This window comes from Sitodiplosis mosellana, unplaced genomic scaffold (assembly GCF_009176505.1).
Source record: "Sitodiplosis mosellana isolate CC-2019 unplaced genomic scaffold, AAFC_SMos_1.0 Smas_scaffold_60, whole genome shotgun sequence".
In the NCBI taxonomy this organism is placed as follows: Eukaryota; Metazoa; Arthropoda; class Insecta; order Diptera; family Cecidomyiidae; genus Sitodiplosis; species Sitodiplosis mosellana.
In genome coordinates this window covers 44,353-65,602 of record NW_022595302.1, presented here as the reverse complement: position 1 = coordinate 65,602, position 21,250 = coordinate 44,353, and the positions used below count along the sequence as shown (strand labels likewise).

At 35.8% G+C, this 21,250-nt stretch overlaps 1 protein-coding gene across 4 annotated transcripts; it reads left to right on the top strand.

Annotated features, from left to right (window-relative positions):
- The first annotated feature begins 28 nt into the window (after positions 1–28).
- On the top strand, positions 29–20,856 carry LOC129570487 (F-box/WD repeat-containing protein 11). Of its 4 annotated transcripts, none has more exons than XM_055450121.1 (10): positions 29–176; positions 551–2,895; positions 2,963–3,481; positions 15,856–16,075; positions 16,407–17,050; positions 17,194–17,456; positions 17,645–17,834; positions 18,194–18,335; positions 18,472–18,546; positions 18,865–20,856. In XM_055450121.1, the coding sequence occupies exons 3-9, from the start codon at positions 3,422–3,424 to the stop codon at positions 18,480–18,482; spliced, it is 1,530 nt and encodes a 509-aa protein (XP_055306096.1). In that variant the 5' UTR covers positions 29–176; positions 551–2,895; positions 2,963–3,421; the 3' UTR covers positions 18,483–18,546; positions 18,865–20,856. The 4 variants fall into 4 exon arrangements, with proteins under 4 accessions (XP_055306096.1, XP_055306094.1, XP_055306095.1 ...); XM_055450119.1 differs by having other exon boundaries at positions 18,425–18,546; XM_055450120.1 differs by having other exon boundaries at positions 551–3,481.
- The last annotated feature ends 394 nt before the right edge of the window (positions 20,857–21,250 follow it).

The following is a 21,250-nucleotide window of genomic DNA, read 5'->3' as shown; positions in this document are numbered from 1 at the left end:
TTTGCACTTTTTTGTTCAAAATTGTCTTTGCAAACGTGGCAAATTTCTATTTTTGCTTTTTTCTTCAAAATCGTTTTCTTTTTTCGTTTGTTCCCGTTCAGTAAAATACCTTGAATTGGTGAGAAAAAAAATCTCCATATTCAACGCAAAAAACCATGTTAAAAAGCAGCCGGAACGTAAGTGAGATACAAACTGTACAGTGGCCGAAATGGTTTTGACTAGAATTCGATGCCGTATGAAATAAATATCATTTCCAAACTCCAATTATCAACGATAGATTGCAATAGAAAAAACTCGACAAAAACATGTTTTGTTTTCTTGTAACAAAATTTGCATATGAAAAAGATCACGTCGACAGTATATCAACTCCACACACGTAACATTGATTGCTGGGCTATTTTGATGGGTTGTTTCATATCAAATACCTTATCACCTCTTTCCGTAGAATTATTGTCAATCTTGCAATAGAAGAACAAAATCCCAGATTTTCGCATTTTTTGTCTTTAAAACAACTTTTGCGATTTAAAAACAAATGTGTCCATCTTTTCAGATCACCTTCGATGATCGATCACTTGTTGAAATGAGTCAATTGAATATTTCCAGTGTTGCGGCTCAATCAAAAGAAAGCGATGATATTTTGGTCCGGCCAGAAGAAAGCAAAAACTTATCCGTCCAACAAGAAAGCAAAATTGTCTCCGTTCAACTAAGAAAAACAAATTATAGCCCAACCAATTCACGAGTGACCAATGTCTCAACACAGCTAAGAGGAATGAACTGCCAAATGAATTTGTTGGATTTGAATGATGACTGCTTGGAGCGTATCATCAAATATTTACGGTACAAAGACTTGGTCCTGTTTGCTCGGTCCAGTCGTCGTGCAAAAACCATTGCAAAAAGACACATTCATCGAATGTTTGATCGGAATTTATTTCGTCCGCTGGAAAGAATCGAACAAGACTTGCAGTTCATAATAAGAAATCTTCGCAGATAGAACACTACAGTCTTGCACCACCAATTCAACTGATGGAAACCGAAGCAAAATCACCATGGCTTTGGGTTCTATCAGTCAAATATGTTTATTTGCCACCATCTCAACGTAATTTTAGTATTCTTTTTGAAGTGATAGCATTTTTATGAACCAACATTGCATATTTTTAAGTCGCATCAGGATAAAATAGTGAACTTTTTTTTATTAGGTAAACATTGGAGTTTTAGGTTTAATAAAAAAAATCGATTTTTTATGAATGAATTTAATTTTTCAGTGATTTTGAATTGAAACTCGATTTTTTTAGTGTGAAAAATTGCATTTTTTAGTGAGGAAATCGCATTATTTTCAAGAAAATTTAATTTTTTTTTCATGTGAACATTGATTCATCCAAAATTTGATGTTTTGTAGCAATATTTCGTTTGAAGATACTCTGATTGTGATTCACATTTGAATTGCTGTGATATTTTTTTCAATGTAAGCTAAAGTTGTTTTTTTTTCTACGAAGCTTGAAGCTTCATTTAGGTGTTTTTTAATAAACTTGAAAAATAAATGGAAAAGAACACATAGAACAGCGTCCAAATTCCATGCTCCATTCAAATGCAGACTGCATTATGCAGTCGAAAAAGTGAAAACTGAATCAAAAATCCTTTAAAAAGAAAACAATTTATTGAGAAAATAATTTAATTTAATTTAATTCCTATGGAAAAAGGTCAATATATCGTATCGTTCGTTCAATATTCAATTCAAAAGTATGTACCCATCACTGAATGTGTGTCGCCATCTATCGTTGTGTTCGAATCCTATACGAAACAAGCCGCATTCGAAATGAATGACTTTGCGATTGTCGCCATGTTACTGTGACGTCACATTATTGAGAAAACAAAAGAATTGTGTTCAACACATGCACACAGCATCGACCGAAATGACAGAGACAGCACACTTACGTTACTGTATACGACAGAGCCAACTGTATTGTGTGCGTTTACAGTACGAAAGAAGTGGAACAGTCACGTATACATGCAAAACTCAAGAGGAACTCGTTTCACTGTGGTTACTGTACAACGAGCGGGTGAGCTGACGAATAGATCACGCAAAATATTCAAAGAGTCATTACATCGTAGAGTAAAGAAAAAAAAACTATTTCTTCTTTTCACATTGTCGCCATCACATTCTTTATTTTTCATTTCCAAAAGTGCAAACTCTAGTTTTACGCTGCATGTTTCGTTTGTGAAAGGAAACAAAAAAACTCTCATCGATTGATTTATTTTGAGTTTCCAATCGAAACCAAATTTTCTTTGGTGATTTAGTGTGTGAGCAGAATAAAAAAAAAAAACACACAAAGCCTCACAAAGTGCAAGTAGAGTGATGTGACGAATTTTGTTTTTTTTTTGAAAATTACGTAGAGACCAGGAACAGAAAAAAAAATGTGTAAAACAAATTCGAAGCCAATATTTTCGTACTGATTTTATTTGACAGTAGATAAAGTGATATTTTTTTGTCTGTCGTTTTGTGAGGAAAAACGTGTGCACAAATAAGCCAACAACAAATTTTTTTTTCTTCAGTTCGGTAATTTTTGTCGTGGAAATATTTCGTGAAATTTAGTGATTTTCTTGTTTCTTCGTTTCGAATTGTTCGATTTATTAGAAATATCGGTTCTATTGCTGTTGCATTTGTTGCGTGTGTGTGTGTGCGTGTGTGTTCATGATTCGATTTTGTGCGGCCAAGTACAAAATGAATATGGTAACACGTAGCACAAGTCTATGTGCAATTGCTTCGATTTGAATAGATTCATGTACATTGTACATACTGTACAGAGAGGATAGAGGGAGACAGAAAAACACAAAAAAAAACACATCGTTCGATTGATTGATATATGTGAAGCGTGAAATAAATAAAGAAATTCCAACGTGAGTGCAACTTGGTTCATTTTATCGACGACACAAAACAACATTTTTTTTTTTATCCCATTCACAGCACGTTCGTAGCAAAAAAACCAAATTTACGAATACAAAATCGTCCGAAAAACGAAACAAAAAATATTTTGACATTTCGATTCAATTAAAATTGATTGCACAGAAAAAAACTAATCGGAAAAATTAATAGTTCAACGATCGATTTCATGAGGTGTTGAAAATTAAGGTCGAATTACACATAGCTTCGAACAAAATACGCACGACGACCGAGTGTAAAAGAGAGAAACGAAAAATTGAAACGGTTTTGTTGAATTAATAAAACAAAATCAGCGAGCATCGCGAGTTCATCTGCAGAGAATACGCCACTAGCATCATATATCAACGGTACGCATTGCGTGCACATCGTGGAGCACACATTGAATCGCGCATCAAGAAGAGAGGCGCACAAGAACCGAGATAGGACATAGATACAACGGGTGGCCGTAATCGACAAAAACACAACAAAATTCAAGCATCAAACATGATGAAAATGGAGACTGATAAAATAGTTGATGAATCCAATACAAATTCATCGGCACAGGTACGGTATCCTTGTTACTTTGATCATTTTTATACCCTTTCCCCACTTGTACATGACGCGTATAATCGTCGTGTGTTATTTTTTTGCGCCTATTCATTTGTCTAAAATATGTATGCTGTCTTAAAATAGCATTTTCGATGGAGAAATTTTGATATAAATATTCTCTGTTACCGTGTGATCTATTTAAGATAGTGAGAGAATTGTTGTTCGCTTGTGAGATGCACTCACATCACGCCGTATGAATAATATGTTATAGCGTTCCATTTCAACCTATCCCGTTTTGATGAACTCATTTTCCATTCGAGACTATAGAGACGATAGTATTCTCTTCGTTCTTGACATGAACGTGATTTTTTCTCTGCTGCTTTAGATACGTTTTTTTTCTCTGCTTCATCCAGTTCTTTCTTGTGTCTCTTGCAGCATTTTATGAATGTTATGATATTGGGTGTCTGTTAACTGAAGAATTCTTCTTCATGCTTCATGTTGTTATTACCTGTGTGTGTGTGTGTGTGTGTGTGTGTGCTATTTCGCATGCCCTTATTTTGTTTGCACAACAAAGCAGCGTATGCCGGAGGCTACGGAATTCATCATTTTCCACATCCTTTTGTCATTTCCAATGACAATAGATACAATTTTATGCGACAACACATGACATAACCATGGCAATCAGTCTTCAGAAACCTGAGCTCCACTGTTCAAAATACACCGACACGATGTTGTTCGAGCTAGAGACAGAGCATTTTGGAATTTAACGATTCTGAACACAATACAACGGTTTAGTATTCAACTGCTTGAATAGTAGACTTGTTGTTCTGCAACAGCTCTGAACTCAAGCAGAATAGCTCTGAAAAGATGTCAACCAACCCTGAATTTCGTAGAAAAATGAAAATAATTCACAATTTGTCCTCGTCAAACAGTTTGAGTGTCACAAAATTCATTATTTGGCGATTCATAAACGAAAAATACAACCAAAAATATTGTTGAGTCTAATCAATTTATTCCTAGTCAAAACCATTTGTTTGACACAATCGATTCCATGTGTTTGCTTATCAATTCAAATGCCTTCGGGAAATTTGCAATTTCGCAGAAGATAAACAAATCGATACCAAATTCAATGTAACTTCGGTTATCCATTTTGTATGGACTGTTGCCTTGAACGGCAAATATATATTTGCTGTATATTGACTCAGTCAGTATTGACTCTTTCTCCTAGAAAGAGAACGCTACAGTATTGCAAAGCTTGAAAGAGCGATCGAATAGAGTGCTTCGAATCAACTCAGTCGATATAACATTCATGCTCTATGATAAAGTCTCTTTATCAACACACCACATTTTCCAAAAGCGGCTCAATGTATCGTTTCCATGAACCGCTGTCGTTCTCTCGACGACAATGTTAAAAACATGTTCAGTGAAGCGGATACAGCATAATTAATCGAATGAATTATTAACGAGCATTGTCTGTGTCGTAAATTGAGTTGGCCTGTTCTAAATAGGCCCAAGCAAATATTGTCTCACTTTGTCGCCCTGTATACCTTCATGCTAGGTGGCTCACCATTTTCGTTGCGTCTCTGTCGCAAAATTCGTAGCGCAGGATTATCGGCAAGCATTTGTGCTATCTCGAATCGAGTAGAAAGTTTCTGGTTTCGGTGGTCGGAAACAAGTTTTGATGAAACGATCAAACCAGAATATACTACGATCCACTACACAGCTTGGCAGGAAGCGACCGAAAAAGTATTGAAAAATTTAAAATCCAATTTTCGCCAAAGACGAAAATTCAAAGTGTCAAGAAAATGCTATCAAAACATCGGATAAAGCACTGAAAACTTTTCAAGAGATCTGGACCTAAGAAACATTAACAAACTCATTTTCGAGCACATTATCAGTAAATTTTCTCTTCTTTGGAAAAGATGCGAGACAAATGAATTGAGCGAGAGAGTTAGCGAGATGGATATAGAGAGAAAGAGCAATTGTTCGTTTTCAAAAGCAAAGCCAGAACAATATTGGTCTGTGTAAAATGAGGGCGCATACGAGAAACGGTCGAAGTAAGAGAAAGAAGTTTAGCACATGAATAACAATCGAAATGAGCCGATGGAGTGAAAGAAAAAAAACGTAGAAAAATGCTTGCATCGTTCATCATCAAAAATGCAGTCAATTGGATGAACATGTATGAGGTGTACGAAACAATGGATCGCATCGCAACAAAGTGTTTGGTGAAAGAGAGACGAGAGCACATGTTGGCTCATTTGCCCGAGACATACAGCTCTCTGAATCGATATATATCTTTGTTGGACTACTCGAATATGCTGTCTCAAGCGTTCACAATTCATTCGACTCTCACACTCTTCGGTAAACTCGTTGCGTTCTTACTCACACACACACACACACACACACACACACAAACACACGCGGAGAGAGAAACAAACAAACAGCTCATAAGTCTAAAAACAAGTTACGATGCAGGTTTTGTTATTGCTTATATCTTCTCCCCATCACACAACCGAGTTCAGTGCTGCGCTTCGCATGATTCTTTACTTCTTCGTGTGTGTCTGTGTGCAGTGTAGGCAATGGCAAGAAAAAACAAACAAAGCGCATTCAACGTAAAAATGTAAACATAATCCATCGTTGCACACATTACAACACACGGTGTGAGTCAAGGTGCAATCAGGTTGTGTGCTTTGCCATTTGGCCAACCACGGCAATATGGTGTTTTAAATACAGAGAGAGAGAGAGCGACGCAGGCTAAAGTTTGTTACACATCGAGAAGCACAATAGTCATGTATGTACACAAAATCCATTGCATATACGAAAACGACTCATGGAACTTAGCAGAGAAGCAATTCACTTGGTACAGAAACTATGAAACGCTGCACATTCGTTGTGCAACATTGCTTTTGGGAAAAGAGACGGCATATTGAAATAGAAACAAAAAAAAACAGCCAACAGTACAGACATTTTTCATTTCAACTCAGTCGGAAAACACAAGTTTGGACAAACAATTCAGCTTTTCTGACTTTCATTGCAAATAAAATGTGCGAGTTATTTCACGCTCGCAGGGTGCTCTTGAAATAGATGAGAGAGAAAGATTGTTTTTGTTAGTTTAAACATGAGAGAGAGAGAGAGAGAGAGAGAGAGAGAAAGAGCGATTTTATCATACGTGTGAACATTGCCCGAAGCAACACCATCCAATTAAACTGTCTCTCTGCCAGAGAATGACAATTTTTAATTAACGAAAATTTCATTTGTCTGATTCGTTTGGTCTGTCTCTCCCTTCGCTGGCTCTCTCTCTATCTTCAGCTATTTCTCTGTATCACTCGCATTCGGTCTCTCGTACTCGATTTTGGTCTTTCGCACTAGTTACGTCGGTTGCACTATTACTCGTCCACTCTCTTACATGCTCGCTCTCATGCTTTCTTTCTCTTTTACTCCCTTACTCCCTCACTTCCTCAACCTCTTACTCCTTCGCTCCCTTACTCGGTCGTTCGGTCCAGCAAAATAATTGAGATTTATTGACACTGTTCGGGCTGTTGTAGTTCAGAATGTTCCGCATTGAATTTCAGCCGTGCATTTGGCACATGGCCAATACGCAATACGGCAAATATGCAAATATTCCAATTGAAATACGATGAGATAGAGCACTGAAGAGCGAATGAAAAAGCCACAAAGGGAGAATGAAACATACACGCAGAGAGAAAGAGTACCCAAAAGCGACGCTGGACAAGAATATAGGAGAGAAAGAGATAGTGCCATAGAGAGGTACATCAAATGAAATGACATTGTGTGCAAAACGTTGTAGGCTTCCAATTGAATTACTTTTTTTTTGCTTCTATTCTTCGCAATTGAATCTATTTTGCATGTTTCCATTTGAATGAGTCGGTGGTTTGAATGGGTGGCTTTTGTCTTTGGTGATGCCCACATTTTGCTTCTTTTTTCTTCACTAACTCAAAAGATTTGATTTCAAATGACTGTTTCTCTTCCTCATTTGTAGCTATTCCGTCAAGTTGTAATGGCTTGACGAGTGTCTACAGCTTGCGGAGAAAATAAAAAAAAGCAGAGGTTGGTTGCAGATAAATTTATTTATATAAATTTCAAATATCAAATAAATTTATCCGATATGTTTAGAGCGTTTGTTGTTCTAACGCATTTGCAGTGCATAAACGAGACATCGGCTGTTGTATTGGCAGCTAGCTATTCATCGCTGGAATGAGAGTTTTGTTTTGTTCATTTACCGTTATTTGTCAACAATTCTGCCACTGCGTCACTACATAGTATATATATGGTCCATAAGAAATGTGCAGAGACGAAAATATTCACCATTTAGTTTAACATTGCCAATACATTAGTTATGGAGATTTTTGTTTTGTTTGTTTTCTGTCGTTTGTAAACAAATCTGCCTATCTTTTTGCATTGCCACTGTACATAGTATATGTCCATGCAAAATGTGCAGAGACAATGCAAAAAGATAGGTAGATTTGTTTACAAACGACAAAAAAGAAACAAAACAAAAATCTCCATAACTAATGTATTGGCAATGTTAAACTAAATGGCGAATATTTTACATTTCTTATAGACTATATATACTATGTAGTGCGCAGTGGCAGAATTGTTGACAAATAACGGTAAATGAACAAAACAAAAATCTCATTCCAGCGATGAATAGCTGGCTGCCAATACAACAGCCGATGTCTCGTTTATGCACTGTAAATGCGTTAGAACAACACAACGCATGAAAAATATCGGATAAATTTGATATTTGGAATTTATATAAATAAATTTATCTGCAACCAACCTCTGAAAAAAAGTATCACAATCCCAAAAATGCTTTTATGACTCGACAAACTACTTTTTCTCCATACTGACTACTTTTTTTTTATAGACTATGAATACGGAAGGCAACATTCCACACAGACACATAGTATTTTTTTGTGTGTTCATAACATGATGTTAATTGCATTGTTTTAACCAAGATCTGGCCGCCAAGATTAAGAATCTCAAGTTACTGGATTTCACGTGGCCAAACCGTCCAACACACGCACACTCACGCTCTGTTAATCACAATGACTAAGAGCAGTTGCTTTTTTTTTCGTTGCTTCTTTCTTTCTCTCGCATCCAAAATCTGCTCGCCTGTTTCACACGCACTTTGGAGTTCAGGTACACACAAAGCATAGTCGATGACTTAGACCTCCGTTGAACAACGAACAAACGAAAAAAAACAAAAAACAAAAACAACAACAAACGGCAAAAAAGAACGGGCTGATTTACCTAGATGAGGCAAGCCGCATTTCGACACGAACAACAACATACAAAACAATGCTAATTACAGTAAATCGTTTCGATGTTGGTGTGTTTTTTTTTGTTTGTCGACATGAAATTCCGTTGCTTTTTTTTGCGGTGGTAATCAGTTGATTTAGACACAACTTGGTATGAAATGTGCCACAAGCGATCTCTTTTGAGCTTCATAAATCATTGATGCTTCAAGCAATTATATGACGATTACAATTTTCTCGTTGATGATGATTAGCGAAATGTCACGTATTCAATGCTTCGCTAGCTGTCTACGTTGATAGCATAGTATTTGTCTCCAGTATGTGTCAATATCCCGATTCCATAGTGTTTGTCTCGCATAAGCGTGTGTGCGTGTGCAACGAATAAACATAATTCGGAATGCGTGACAATGCAAGCAAAATCGCAATAATTGGCTGACAATAAAATTCGGAATTGATCTTGACAACATTCGTCTGGGCACATTCTTTTCATACCTCAAATATATGACGAATCAAAGTCAAATAGAAATGCTAACGATTGAAATGAAATTGATTTGTTTTTACGGTCGTATAATGTCCGTTAGAATCGTCGATAATGTGTTTTTGTTTGTTTGTTCATTGTTCACATTCCCGAGATAGGTCGTACAAAAATGGCCGAGCGTGCATGACGAACAATTTACTTTATTACAGTTTTCATGTTAGTTCATGTTTTTTCTCTTGTTCGTTTCAAATCAAATTATGAATTTCAACTTGGAAATTGTCGATTTCATCATCACGACCAAATAACTGTATCGGAAATTTATGGATGAATGAACAATCATTTGACCGAAAGTAATCCGTTAGAGCCTAATGCCAGTAGATAATTTACATCGATTAGCTCGGATTTTGAGATGATAAATCGGCAAACGTTCACATTTTCAAGCGACAAATTGAGATGACGACGTGATTTTTTTTTTCACACCATCCGCAAGCAAGGTGGTCGGTGTGACAAAACCGCACATTTCACATTTCTATTTCGACTTTTAATGGCCACCATCTTTACCGTTTTATACGCTTCGTAATGTTGAGGCTTTTATTAATGTTTTGTAAGAACGCTTTTATGTGCATCGGTTCTTCTTTTTTTCATTGACGATTTTATGTGCACAACACACGGTGTATAGTCGTTTTTGATGGTGTGCACGAAGTTGACGTTCGCATCATCCATGCAAAACCCATTTCAAAATCATTGGCACAGACAGAATTGAATGCATTATTTATTATTTAAAATCGCTGAACTCACAAACAACAACAACAACAAAAGACCAAATCTAACAATTTTCTTGTCACGTATGCGAAATGATGAAGTCATGCTCGCGCCTCTTTCTCACATTTAGACACTTACAATCCAGTTGCATGCACTATACGCGATTACCACTTTATCATTTATTTATACAATTTTGTATAATTATTATAGTTCATGTTATCGCTTTATGGCTTAGTCGAGGCTGATGTGAAGTCGGTTGTTGAAAACATGCTACTTGTTTTGAGCAGTGGTCTTTTGCATACGTTGCATATTCATTTTTTGGTATACGTTTACTGAATGTAAACACAGTGATAGAGATTTGAAAACATTGATTGAGAAGGAGAAGTAATAGCGCACTCCGTTTGACAAAGGGAAAAAGAGTGAAGCAGAAAAATGTGCATATTTTTCAATTTTCATCATGAAAAGAACGAATGTCTCTCGTTTCGGAAAAAGAATGTCTTTTCTCGAAAGAGAGACAGATAAAAAGTTGAAAATATATAAAGAAAGAAGGAAAAAATGAACGGGAAAAAAGGAACTCTCTCTTCATGCTTTTTACTTTGAGCAGTGAGAATGCTTCAAGGGAAGAAGATATGAGAAAAATTGGGAAAAAAAGAAAGGAAAAAGAGAAAATGAAACAGAAACAGAAAAAGAAGAATCGAAGAAAGCCAGAGAGAAGAAGGATGACAGAATAAGAAGGAGCAAAAAGGCTTGAAAAAAATCCGAAACAAAAAGTAAGTTTCGTCGAAATAAGTTTTGCATACCGTTTCTCAAACTATTCCGTTTGATTAAGTAATTAAATCGGATGGGGCAATTGCAAGTCGAACCGATAAGATGAGATCAACTTGGCGTGTCTACGATTAACAATTGAAATCGCACTTGACCGTACTCTAATCAAAATCGTTTACTGCTTTCTGTTTACTCATTCGACTGATATACCGTTTTTGAATGCGATGCGCTGTGAATATTTTTAGCTGTTGAACGCATTTTCTTGCCCTCACATCTCTTATCAAATGAAATGCCATTAAAAAAAAGCGTCTCTATGTGTTTTATTTCACAAGAAATACGGGTCTATGTGTTGATAGAACGAGTCTATTCACTGTGTAATAGAACGGTCTTTATGTGCAGGGAATACATGTCTGTGCTTCGTTGCACGATGTGATCTTCAAGGCGATTTGCTATTGGTTTGATTCAAGTGAGAATTACAGGAGATCAAGTGTACTTTAATTCGGAGAATAATGGAAACTGTTCCTACGCAAAATAAAAAAATGACACAAATAGCAACAAACATTCTTTTGCAACTACAAACCTTTGCTTGCATTTGTTGGCATTTGCTCGAATCTCTTTGTGGAAATGAAAAAGCAATACGCTGCAATTTCCAAGTAACCAAATGAGTGTGGCAATGTATATCCTTTGGCTATCTCTTGTATAGCATTTTTGCACAAAGGAAATCCTCCTTTGTTCATATTCATTCCCTTTGAAGCGCATGTTTTTATCGCTATTCAAATGATCACGAACGAAACCCCAATTAAATCCACTCTCTATCTCTCTTTCTCACTCTTTCTCAATTTTGAACTAACAAAAAACGCTCTTTCTCATACATAAAAAACACACTCAGTCTGACATCAATGAAATCCGTACTGTATTCTTTGATCTATTTTTGGTCAACGCTCCCTTTGTTGTCAATAAAAGTGATTGAAAAAAAAGTTGCGCGATTGAGTCATTTATTCACTTTAGAGTTATCTGTGAATTGCAATCACTGTCGCTGTCCCAGTCTCACTCTCTACTGGGAGTCTATAGCTCTCCTTTGCTCTCTATTTCTTTCTCTTTTCCTCTTTTTCTCTTTCTCTTTCTCCTTCTCTTTCACTCTCTTTCAATGGAAAAGTCTTCCATTCTCACTCTGAATAATCTTCTCAAATCGTCTGATAATCAAAAAATCCAATGTATCCGAATTTCGTTCAGAACCATGCATTATTTTAAGAAATTTTTGGAGCTGCCCATTTTCAAGAAAATTTAAGTAAAACTGCCAATTTTTGAGTTTTGAGCTGCCCATTTGGGATTTAGAACTGCCCAAATGGGCAAGAGCTGCCCATTAAAATAATGCATGTTCAGAACATCAAATTGAAAATCGGACAAGAGAATTTATTTCATTGAAATTTTATTGAATTTAGCGACGTCATTAAAGTAATTCTACTTCCATTAGAAGCTGAAAATTCAACTTTTTGATTGAATTGTTGTTGTTTTCTCTACTACTCGATGGCTTTGAGTCGAAGCTTGAGGTGACTTGTTTGTTTTTTTTTTCGTGTACGATACAGCTTTTCACACCGTGCTCAACTTTACTCTAGTCAAACTTGTTTGGCATGTCGTGTTGTTGCTACTGCGGCAGCCACTGCTGCTAGTAAACAACAGAACAACTAACTCTATTAACAGCACAAAACTCGCCGTCGCGGTTGACGTCGTCATTGTCGTTGTTGAAAAGTTTAGCCTGAAATTGAAATTGTTAACAAAGAGTAGCTGCAGCTACAATCCATCTATCCATGGATAGAGAGCGAGACAACTACTTTCAATTTCGTTTTTTATTTATAAGTGATTGTTTTACCTTAAAATTGAACATTCTGAATGGAAATTCGGACTTGACGTCATCGGCTTCAAATTGATGTTGAAAAGTGTATTTAACTTTTTAACACACATATTACAAATCCATCCATCCGCTCACTCCATTCTCTTCACACGAAGCAAAACTTTGCCAGTAGCCCGTTTACTTCAGTTTACATATAACGAACATAATTATTTGGTTCGTTTCATGTTCACATCCAAACCGATAGTTAACCGTCTCTGTCAAATAAAGCATTTTGAACTCAATTACTAGTTGTAGATTTCTCTTCAGCCACTTCGCTTTTTCGACCTTGTTTTTATTTCTTCTCCTATCTCGATTCGGTTTTTTAAACAAAAATGTGTGTAATTGGAAATGTGAAAAGTTTTCCATTCAACGAATGGAAAATTAAAGCCAACAATTAAAAGGGAAATGGTGAAGAAAAAAACAGAAGAAGAAAGCAACAAATCTAAAAATGAACTAAATACTTGGCATTCCATTGAAAAAATCAATAAAATTTTGATTAATGAAATTCTTTTCGCCCATTCCATTACTTTTGAATAGAATCGATGGTTTTTCAATGGATACAATGGATTTTCGATTGAAACTACCATGAAAAACCGTTCGCAAGAAAGAAAGAGGCAGACGAGAGAGAGAGAGAGAAAGAAGGGGAGTTAGGTGTGTAGAGAGTGTGAGAGAAAATTTCATTAAAATTTTTATCCGATTGAATCAAAGTCGACAACGCGGGATACATAATAAAAATCACATAAAAATTTAATAAAATGTGGAAATTCGGCTGTTTTAATTCGTTTTCTCCTCCATCAAGCTTGTTTTGGGCAAAAAATAAACAGCATGAGCATGATTCCATAAATTCTAATCAAAATGTTCCGGGAACGCTCCAAAAAAAAGACACGCACGCAAAAACTGTTACACAACAAACTGTGGTTCGTTTTTGGTGTCATTATTATGGTGAACCCACGCATTCGTTGACGGTGCGGTTAATTAAAACGCCATAAATAACGACGTTGCCATTGCAAAAAGGTATGACATTTTAATCGGTCAATAACTTGTAACGATTTCAGTTCAATCCCAGCACGAAAATCGCTATTTTTAGCATTTTGCCGCAATGAACAATGACAAAATGACAACAACAACAAATTAACAACGAGTGAGAGAAAAAAAAGTTGACAACAATGGAAAAATGATAACACAAAAAAGTCGACGACAAAAAGAAACCGCAAGAAAGTCGAAGGTTAACGTCTTTGTAGGCTCATCGCAATATATTGCAGCGTACGATTTTCTTTGGTCAAACACGTTTCAGGATCGGTACTTTCATCTTATTTTCCAAGTGACCACCGTCAACTTGAATTATGCACGCTTCATTTGGATGGCTTTTCATTAAATTCATGTTGTGAATAGTTCCAATATTCAACGAAGCTGAGGCCATAACAACACTCATGTTGTGAATAGATTTTACTTTCCATGAAAATCGTGGGCGACCGACCTATTGAAAGAAATTTTGATTCACTGAAAGTTCATGAATTGGTTTCGCTCCATCTCTCTCTTCATTTCTCTTCGTGAAAGCTTTTCTTCGATGTAATCGAAATGAAAGTTTCGTGCTTAAATGTCAAGGGAAAAACAAAATACAGGCCAAAATGAATAATTACTTATTCATTAGGACTCGATGAAGAGTCCCCACCATAAAGTTGTTACAAAATTGACTTTTTTTCAGTGAAAATTCATCATAAAATCTATTATGAAACCAAATCAATTATTTTCGCATTGATTTATATCAAAAGACCATATCTGGTTGCTCATCGGTTAATTAAATTGAAAATTTTGAATAATTGATTGCAGCGATATGGTTTCATTGTTCATGTGAATGTGTGTTACGTGCAAGTGTGATCGAAAAGTGCCAATTAAATTATGACCAAAGAGAGGCTTCCAACCGCATATCCGTTCCATTCAATTCCCCCCCATGCGATCTGATTAGACATCAATGGACGAACCAAATGGGCAAACGGTTTAATTAAACATGTCGCTTTGATTAATAATGATGCAACTGTGGTGCACACAAGTGCATCTGCGAAAAAATGCCTGCGATTGAATAAACACGCTCGATGTGGGAGGGAAAAAAGTGAGCGATAGAGGGCAATAAAAAGAGCAATAGTAAAAGAGAGAAGAAGAGTATGAATGACAAAGAGCGATAGAGAAGGAGAGTATGGAAAAACCAAGAAAGGGAGAGAGAAAGATAGAGAACAATATGTAGCGATTGAGGGTGACTGAGATTTGGGGAGCTGTTTTTATTGATAGAGATAAAAGAGGGTGCTACAGATATATAGACAAGGACAGAGTGAGAGTGCGAGAGAAAAAAAACATATATAAAAACCCACAGAAAGATAGAGAAAACGATACACCGCGTGCTCCATCGCTTTGATACGCGGAAATAAAATTGCACAATATATTGCAATGATGATGCAAACATGCGGACATTGTATAACCAAATCGTACGCAAAAATGTAACATATCTATTGAAATGAACCATTTGTAAAGGCAACCGCTGCTGCTTCATCATGGTAAATTTGCTTCATGGTGAGTTCACACAGGGGACTCTCTGCCAAAACATGTGATGAGTTCTATATATCACAACCTCGATGACATGTTATGCAAAAATCCACTATATTCGATGCGGTTCATGGCACTCCATTCGTGAACAACAACAAAAATTGCACTCGCATAGACAGCGTCATCAACAACCACATTTCACTTGTGAAAGGTTTTAATCAATCGACGCGGTTTTATGTTTGTTTTTATCGCGCGGAACGTTCATTTGATGTTAATTTAATAATGCTGATACAGATCCGTATGAATTAATGAAAGCGAGGGAACTATGTGTGTGTGTGTGTGTGTGTGGAATTTATAGACTAATAAAATGATGGTCGTGAAAACGGGTCGATGTGTGTATTTTTTTTAGCGTTTTCATATGACTCAACGTGAAGTGAAATAAATTGTAATGACGATGATATCGTGCTACGGTTTTTGAATTGATATGTCATCATGGGAATATGCGCTTGTGTATTTTTGAGTGGAATAAACAAAAAACAATCCTGTTCAATAACATTTTTGCATGGAATTTTTCTTCATGATTCCAGATAAAATTAATTTTCAAGACATTTTTGCAAACAAACTCTGTAATGAATCTGTTTTTCTAATCTTTTTGTTTCGATTCTTTTCTCTGCAGTTCACATCACTATATGAACCGGGACGCGTGAAAAAGGAGCCATCGCCAATGTTTCAAACGGAGCGCGATTCATGCTTAGAATTCTTCAACAATTGGAATGAATCGGATCAGGTGGATTTCGTTGAACAGCTATTAGCTCGAATGTGTCACTATCAACATGGTCACATAAATGCATACCTGAAACCAATGCTACAAAGAGACTTTATCTCATTGCTGCCGAGTAAGTTGGACATTTTGAATGCATTTGTTTCGAAATTCGATTGAATGTTGGAAATGATTTTTCTTTCTGTGAAGAAAGAAGAATTCCTCGAGTTGGGTGTTATCATTGCAAATTGAGCTAGATTTTTGAGTTGAGTAGCTGCTGAATTCAGTCAGAATTCGAGCTATGAATTCAAGTTATGATTTCGAGTTATGAATTTCAATAATTGGTTTTTCCAAAATTCAATCGAAACCCTTCATTGATCGCAATTTCGAAAGAAATTTCCATAAGCAAACCTAATCGAATATTCTCAATCAGCAAACCTAATCTGACTCATTATGTTATTTTATAGAAAAAGGATTGGATCACATTGCGGAAAGTATTCTCTCCTATTTGGATGCGGATTCGTTAAAAGCGGCCGAATTAGTGTGTAAAGAATGGTTGCGTGTGATTTCCGAGGGAATGCTATGGAAAAAATTGATTGAACGAAAAGTGCGAACCGATTTACTGTGGCGAGGTTTATCCGAGCGTCGCGAATGGATTCAATATTTATTTAAACCACGGCCCGGCACAACACATCCGCCACATTCATTCTATCGATCGCTTTATCCGAAAATCATGAACGATATCGAAAGCATAGAAAACAACTGGCGCAACGGTCAACACATGCTTAAACGAATCAATTGCCGCTCAGAAAACTCAAAAGGTGTCTATTGCTTGCAATATGACGAGAATAAAATTGTGTCCGGCCTACGGGATAACACAATCAAAATTTGGGATCGTAGCGATTTGAAATGCATAAAAACATTGACCGGACACACGGGCTCCGTGCTTTGTTTGCAGTATGATGATAAGGTTATTATTAGTGGCTCAAGCGATTCAACCGTACGCGTATGGGATGTGATCACCGGTGACATGGTCAACACATTAATCCACCATTGCGAGGCTGTGCTGCATTTACGCTTCAACAACGGCATGATGGTCACTTGTTCAAAGGTAAATACGGTTGAATTGTAGTGTTAATTGGACAAAGTTGGCCCATTCAACCCACCTTCTGAAGCAAAATGTTAAACTTTAATCGACAATAAATCAATTTATTCAATGAACAATTTCTAACGAAATGCGCTTTTTTCATATAGGATCGCTCAATCGCTGTGTGGGACATGACATCGCCAAATGAAATCACATTGCGACGAGTGTTGGTTGGCCATCGAGCCGCGGTCAATGTCGTTGACTTCGATGAAAAGTACATTGTCTCGGCATCGGGTGATCGAACAATCAAAGTCTGGAATACATCGAACTGCGAATTTGTTCGCACATTGAACGGCCACAAAAGAGGCATCGCCTGTCTACAGTACCGTGATCGCTTGGTTGTTAGCGGCAGCTCAGATAATTCAATTCGGTAGGGCATTTTACAATGAATACGATCGTGTCAGTTACTCAGGCTGACTCAGCAATTTTATATTAGCTCGATTCTTCTAAAGAAAATCTCAGATTCTTCTGAACCCGTTGAAAATCTATCTTTATCCAATTTTGCACATGATTCTATCAACCCAATTCAATATTAAACGATTGTTTTTTTGCTTGCAGCCTGTGGGACATTGAATGTGGTGCGTGTTTGCGTGTGCTCGAAGGCCACGAAGAGCTCGTCCGATGCATTCGATTCGATTCAAAGCGTATTGTGAGTGGAGCATATGATGGCAAAATCAAAGTTTGGGATCTCGTTGCGGCTTTAGATCCACGTGCTCCAGCCAGCGCTTTGTGTTTGAAAACGTTAGAGGTAATTGACCCTCATATCGCTTTACTTTATCGTTGATTGAGTCATTGGTTATTTTTATCTTCAAAAAATTCAATTTATCCATGGTTTGCATCAAAAATGCTTGGCAAAGTCAACACAGAATTTCAGTTTTTATACCAAAATTTATTTTATCACATAAACACTTTCATGCAGTGAATCATCCACTGAGTGGATTTTTTTTTCATTTGAATATATTCATTTTCCCATTACACCCAACACTGTTGAGTCAACAGTTGAATGGAAATTTGAACTTTGATTTGTTGAATTGAACGAAAATATTGTATTTTCAATTTTTAAAAAATTTATTCAAACGAATTTTTTCTTTTTTCAAATTCCAACAGGAACATACCGGACGAGTGTTTCGTTTACAATTTGATGAATTTCAAATTGTGAGCAGTTCACATGACGACACCATTCTGATATGGGACTTTTTGAACTACACACCACCTGAACGTGCGGTCGAAGCTAGACGATCGCCATCACGTAAGTGTTTCCGTATTTTGAGTCAGAATTTTCCGACCGATTCATTCAAAGCAACGAAGCGTAACCATATTCTTTATTCCATGTTTCAGCTGCTCTAATGGAGCACTAACGGCGACAACCGTATCTAATTTCTAAGTAATCCAATGAAGAAAAAAAAATCAACGATCTACTCGATTTATGGACGATCCTCAATCTGATTTATTTGCCCAAGGTAGAGACAATTTTGGTTTTTTTTATGGTTTTTTCTTCTTTCTTGGTAAAAAAAAACTGAATTCTTTTTTATTTTTTTTCGGGAAAATGTATTGATTTTTGTTGTTGTCAAAAATAGATTAAAACAATAGATCTGGACAACACCATTTTTTCTATCCAATCTGAAAATTATCCCAATTAAATTGATGAATTGATGAATTATCATTTTTTTTTATAAATAACTATATAATAAGTTATGACTTTACATTTGTTTTTATTGCAATAAATTTAAATTAATCGATTTTTTTCTCTCTCTCTCTCTTTTGCCAAAAATTCGCAGTTAAAGTGATGATTGAAATGGTATTTCTGGTTCCGTACAAAGAAATTACAACGCAAATAGTGAATTGCAACCAATAAACCAACAAGCCCAATCGATTGGAAGAGCCAACCAAAACTATCTATAGCCGGAACTTAAACACATTCGCTGCAGCCATCAGCACCACGAATAAATTTAAACGAAAATAGCAAATAGGAACAATTAAGCAGAGAAAAAAAGAAACTTCAAAAAGAAAAAAAAAATCGTCAAATAAAAACGCAAAAATTTACTTCAATATAACTGATAAAAAAAAATCACAGATTCCTTCTGTGTTTAAAGATTGAAAAGAAAAAAAAAACAATCAACCATTCAATAACTTATAAAACTCGAGCACACGTAATCCTACGTGCTAGCGATTTGTATTTAAAATTGTAATCGTGTTTTTTTTTATTCGTTCAAACTATTCCTCTCGACAGTTTCAATCGTCATTTTTGTCATATAATATTAAATATCCGAATATTTAGTCCGATATTTTATGAAAAGATGTATTCACCTGGAATACCATTTGATTAATGGGTTCGGTGTATCTCATAACATCATCGCCATTACTGAACCCAAAACCGAATCCATCAACGACACGAGCATATTCCATATCGCTCCGACCAAAACAAAAACAAAAAATATTCCCCCGTCTTTAGCAATATTCAATTTAACACACAACTCACACATCAACTTATATATCAAATCTAACGAAAATAGCAGCAATAGGAAAATTTAAAGAAAAAAAATTAGATTTTTAGCCAGAAATAGATGAAAATCGAATCTGAATGAAATACCAAAATGGCGCAAACACTTTGGCATTTAGGCTGTAGATAAAAAAAAACGAGATTGTTAGTGAAGCTGATGGCATTTTGCTCATCTCCATGACAAATGCTAAAGAGTACAGACAAAAAAAAATCTATTGAAAAAATTAAAAGAACATTAATGATCTCATGATGCACTCAATACACATAACATGCGACAGACACTTATTCTCAGATCTGAAAAAAAAACTCATCTGTGAATATCCAGGTCGCTCAACACAGAAGCCCGAGATCCACTCGTCCGAGGGAACAGCATTCGATAGAGAGCAAGAGAAACGAGAAAAAAAATATGTGAAGAGACCATTTTTCTTCCAATTTTTTCGATTTTGTAAATAAAAAAAAAACGAAATGAAAACAAATTTATTGATTTAATTTTGTGTCAATCGAGCGCGGCCCAGCGGCACGGACATCACTTCAGTGAGCTTCATGCGAATGTGACCAATTCAGTCGACGCAACCGATCGACTTCTTTCCCTCTTTAATTTCTTTCTTGTTGAATGTGTAAAATTGTGTTAAGAAATGATAGGAAAAAAAACGAGAGAATAAAGAAAGCAAACCAGCAACAAATAGCTGAAGTGACTACTATGGAATATTTTATATAAGCAAAGATTTATTGTGTAATTTTTACATTGGATTATATTACAACAAATTGTGAATTGGTATTTTCAATTGTTTTTCTCTATTAAATTATTATATTGTCTGATTTATCTGACGCTCTGATCGAAAAACATATTGACTTGGTTTCGTGCACCTGCAGGAATGAAAGAGAAAATAATTTCACGCACGCTTCATGGGTGGCTCAATGGGATACTGTCCCATGGGCATGCGGAAAAGTAAAACTGAATTCAAAACATAAAGTAACCAAAATTTTTGTAGCTAATCCATTCGTGAGTTTAGCATTGATATGGACATTTTTCTCACTCATCCTTTTTGGTACAGTCGAAAGACCACGACAATTAGCATTTTAGATTAAAACGAAAATTCTGTACACTTTTTTCGATAGACAACCTTTTTTCGAAGTTCATCGGATTTGTTTTTTTTTTTGGTTGCAAATTAGACCGTTTACAGACAATGGGAAGTTGAACAGACAAACTGAATGAAAAATGTACTTTTGATTCAGAAATTTATTAAAGAAAATACAATTCAAATGTGAAGAGGTGGTTGTTTTCATTTCTTTTTTTGAATTTTCAGGGTTTTTCTCAATTAATTTTTTTTTACAATTTTGATTCAAGTCTTTATTTATCTTCCTTTTATTTTTGTTTTTTCTCTTGTCTCAATTTTTCCATTCCAAATTATCTGCTAAAAACTTCTGTTTTTCATTTTAAAAAAAATTTCTTTCTCATGAGGAAAATGATATTTCAACCTAATTTCCTACTCAATTGGACATTCAGGGAAAAAAAATTCAGGCATTTATTCTTCATCAAAAATTCATTAGAAAAAAATTCCATTTAATCTTTTTTGTAGAAAAATTCTTCCAAAATTGTGAAAAATAAAAATTTCAAAAAAAAAAAAATTCCCGTTCAAATATCCATCTAAATAGCATCGTTC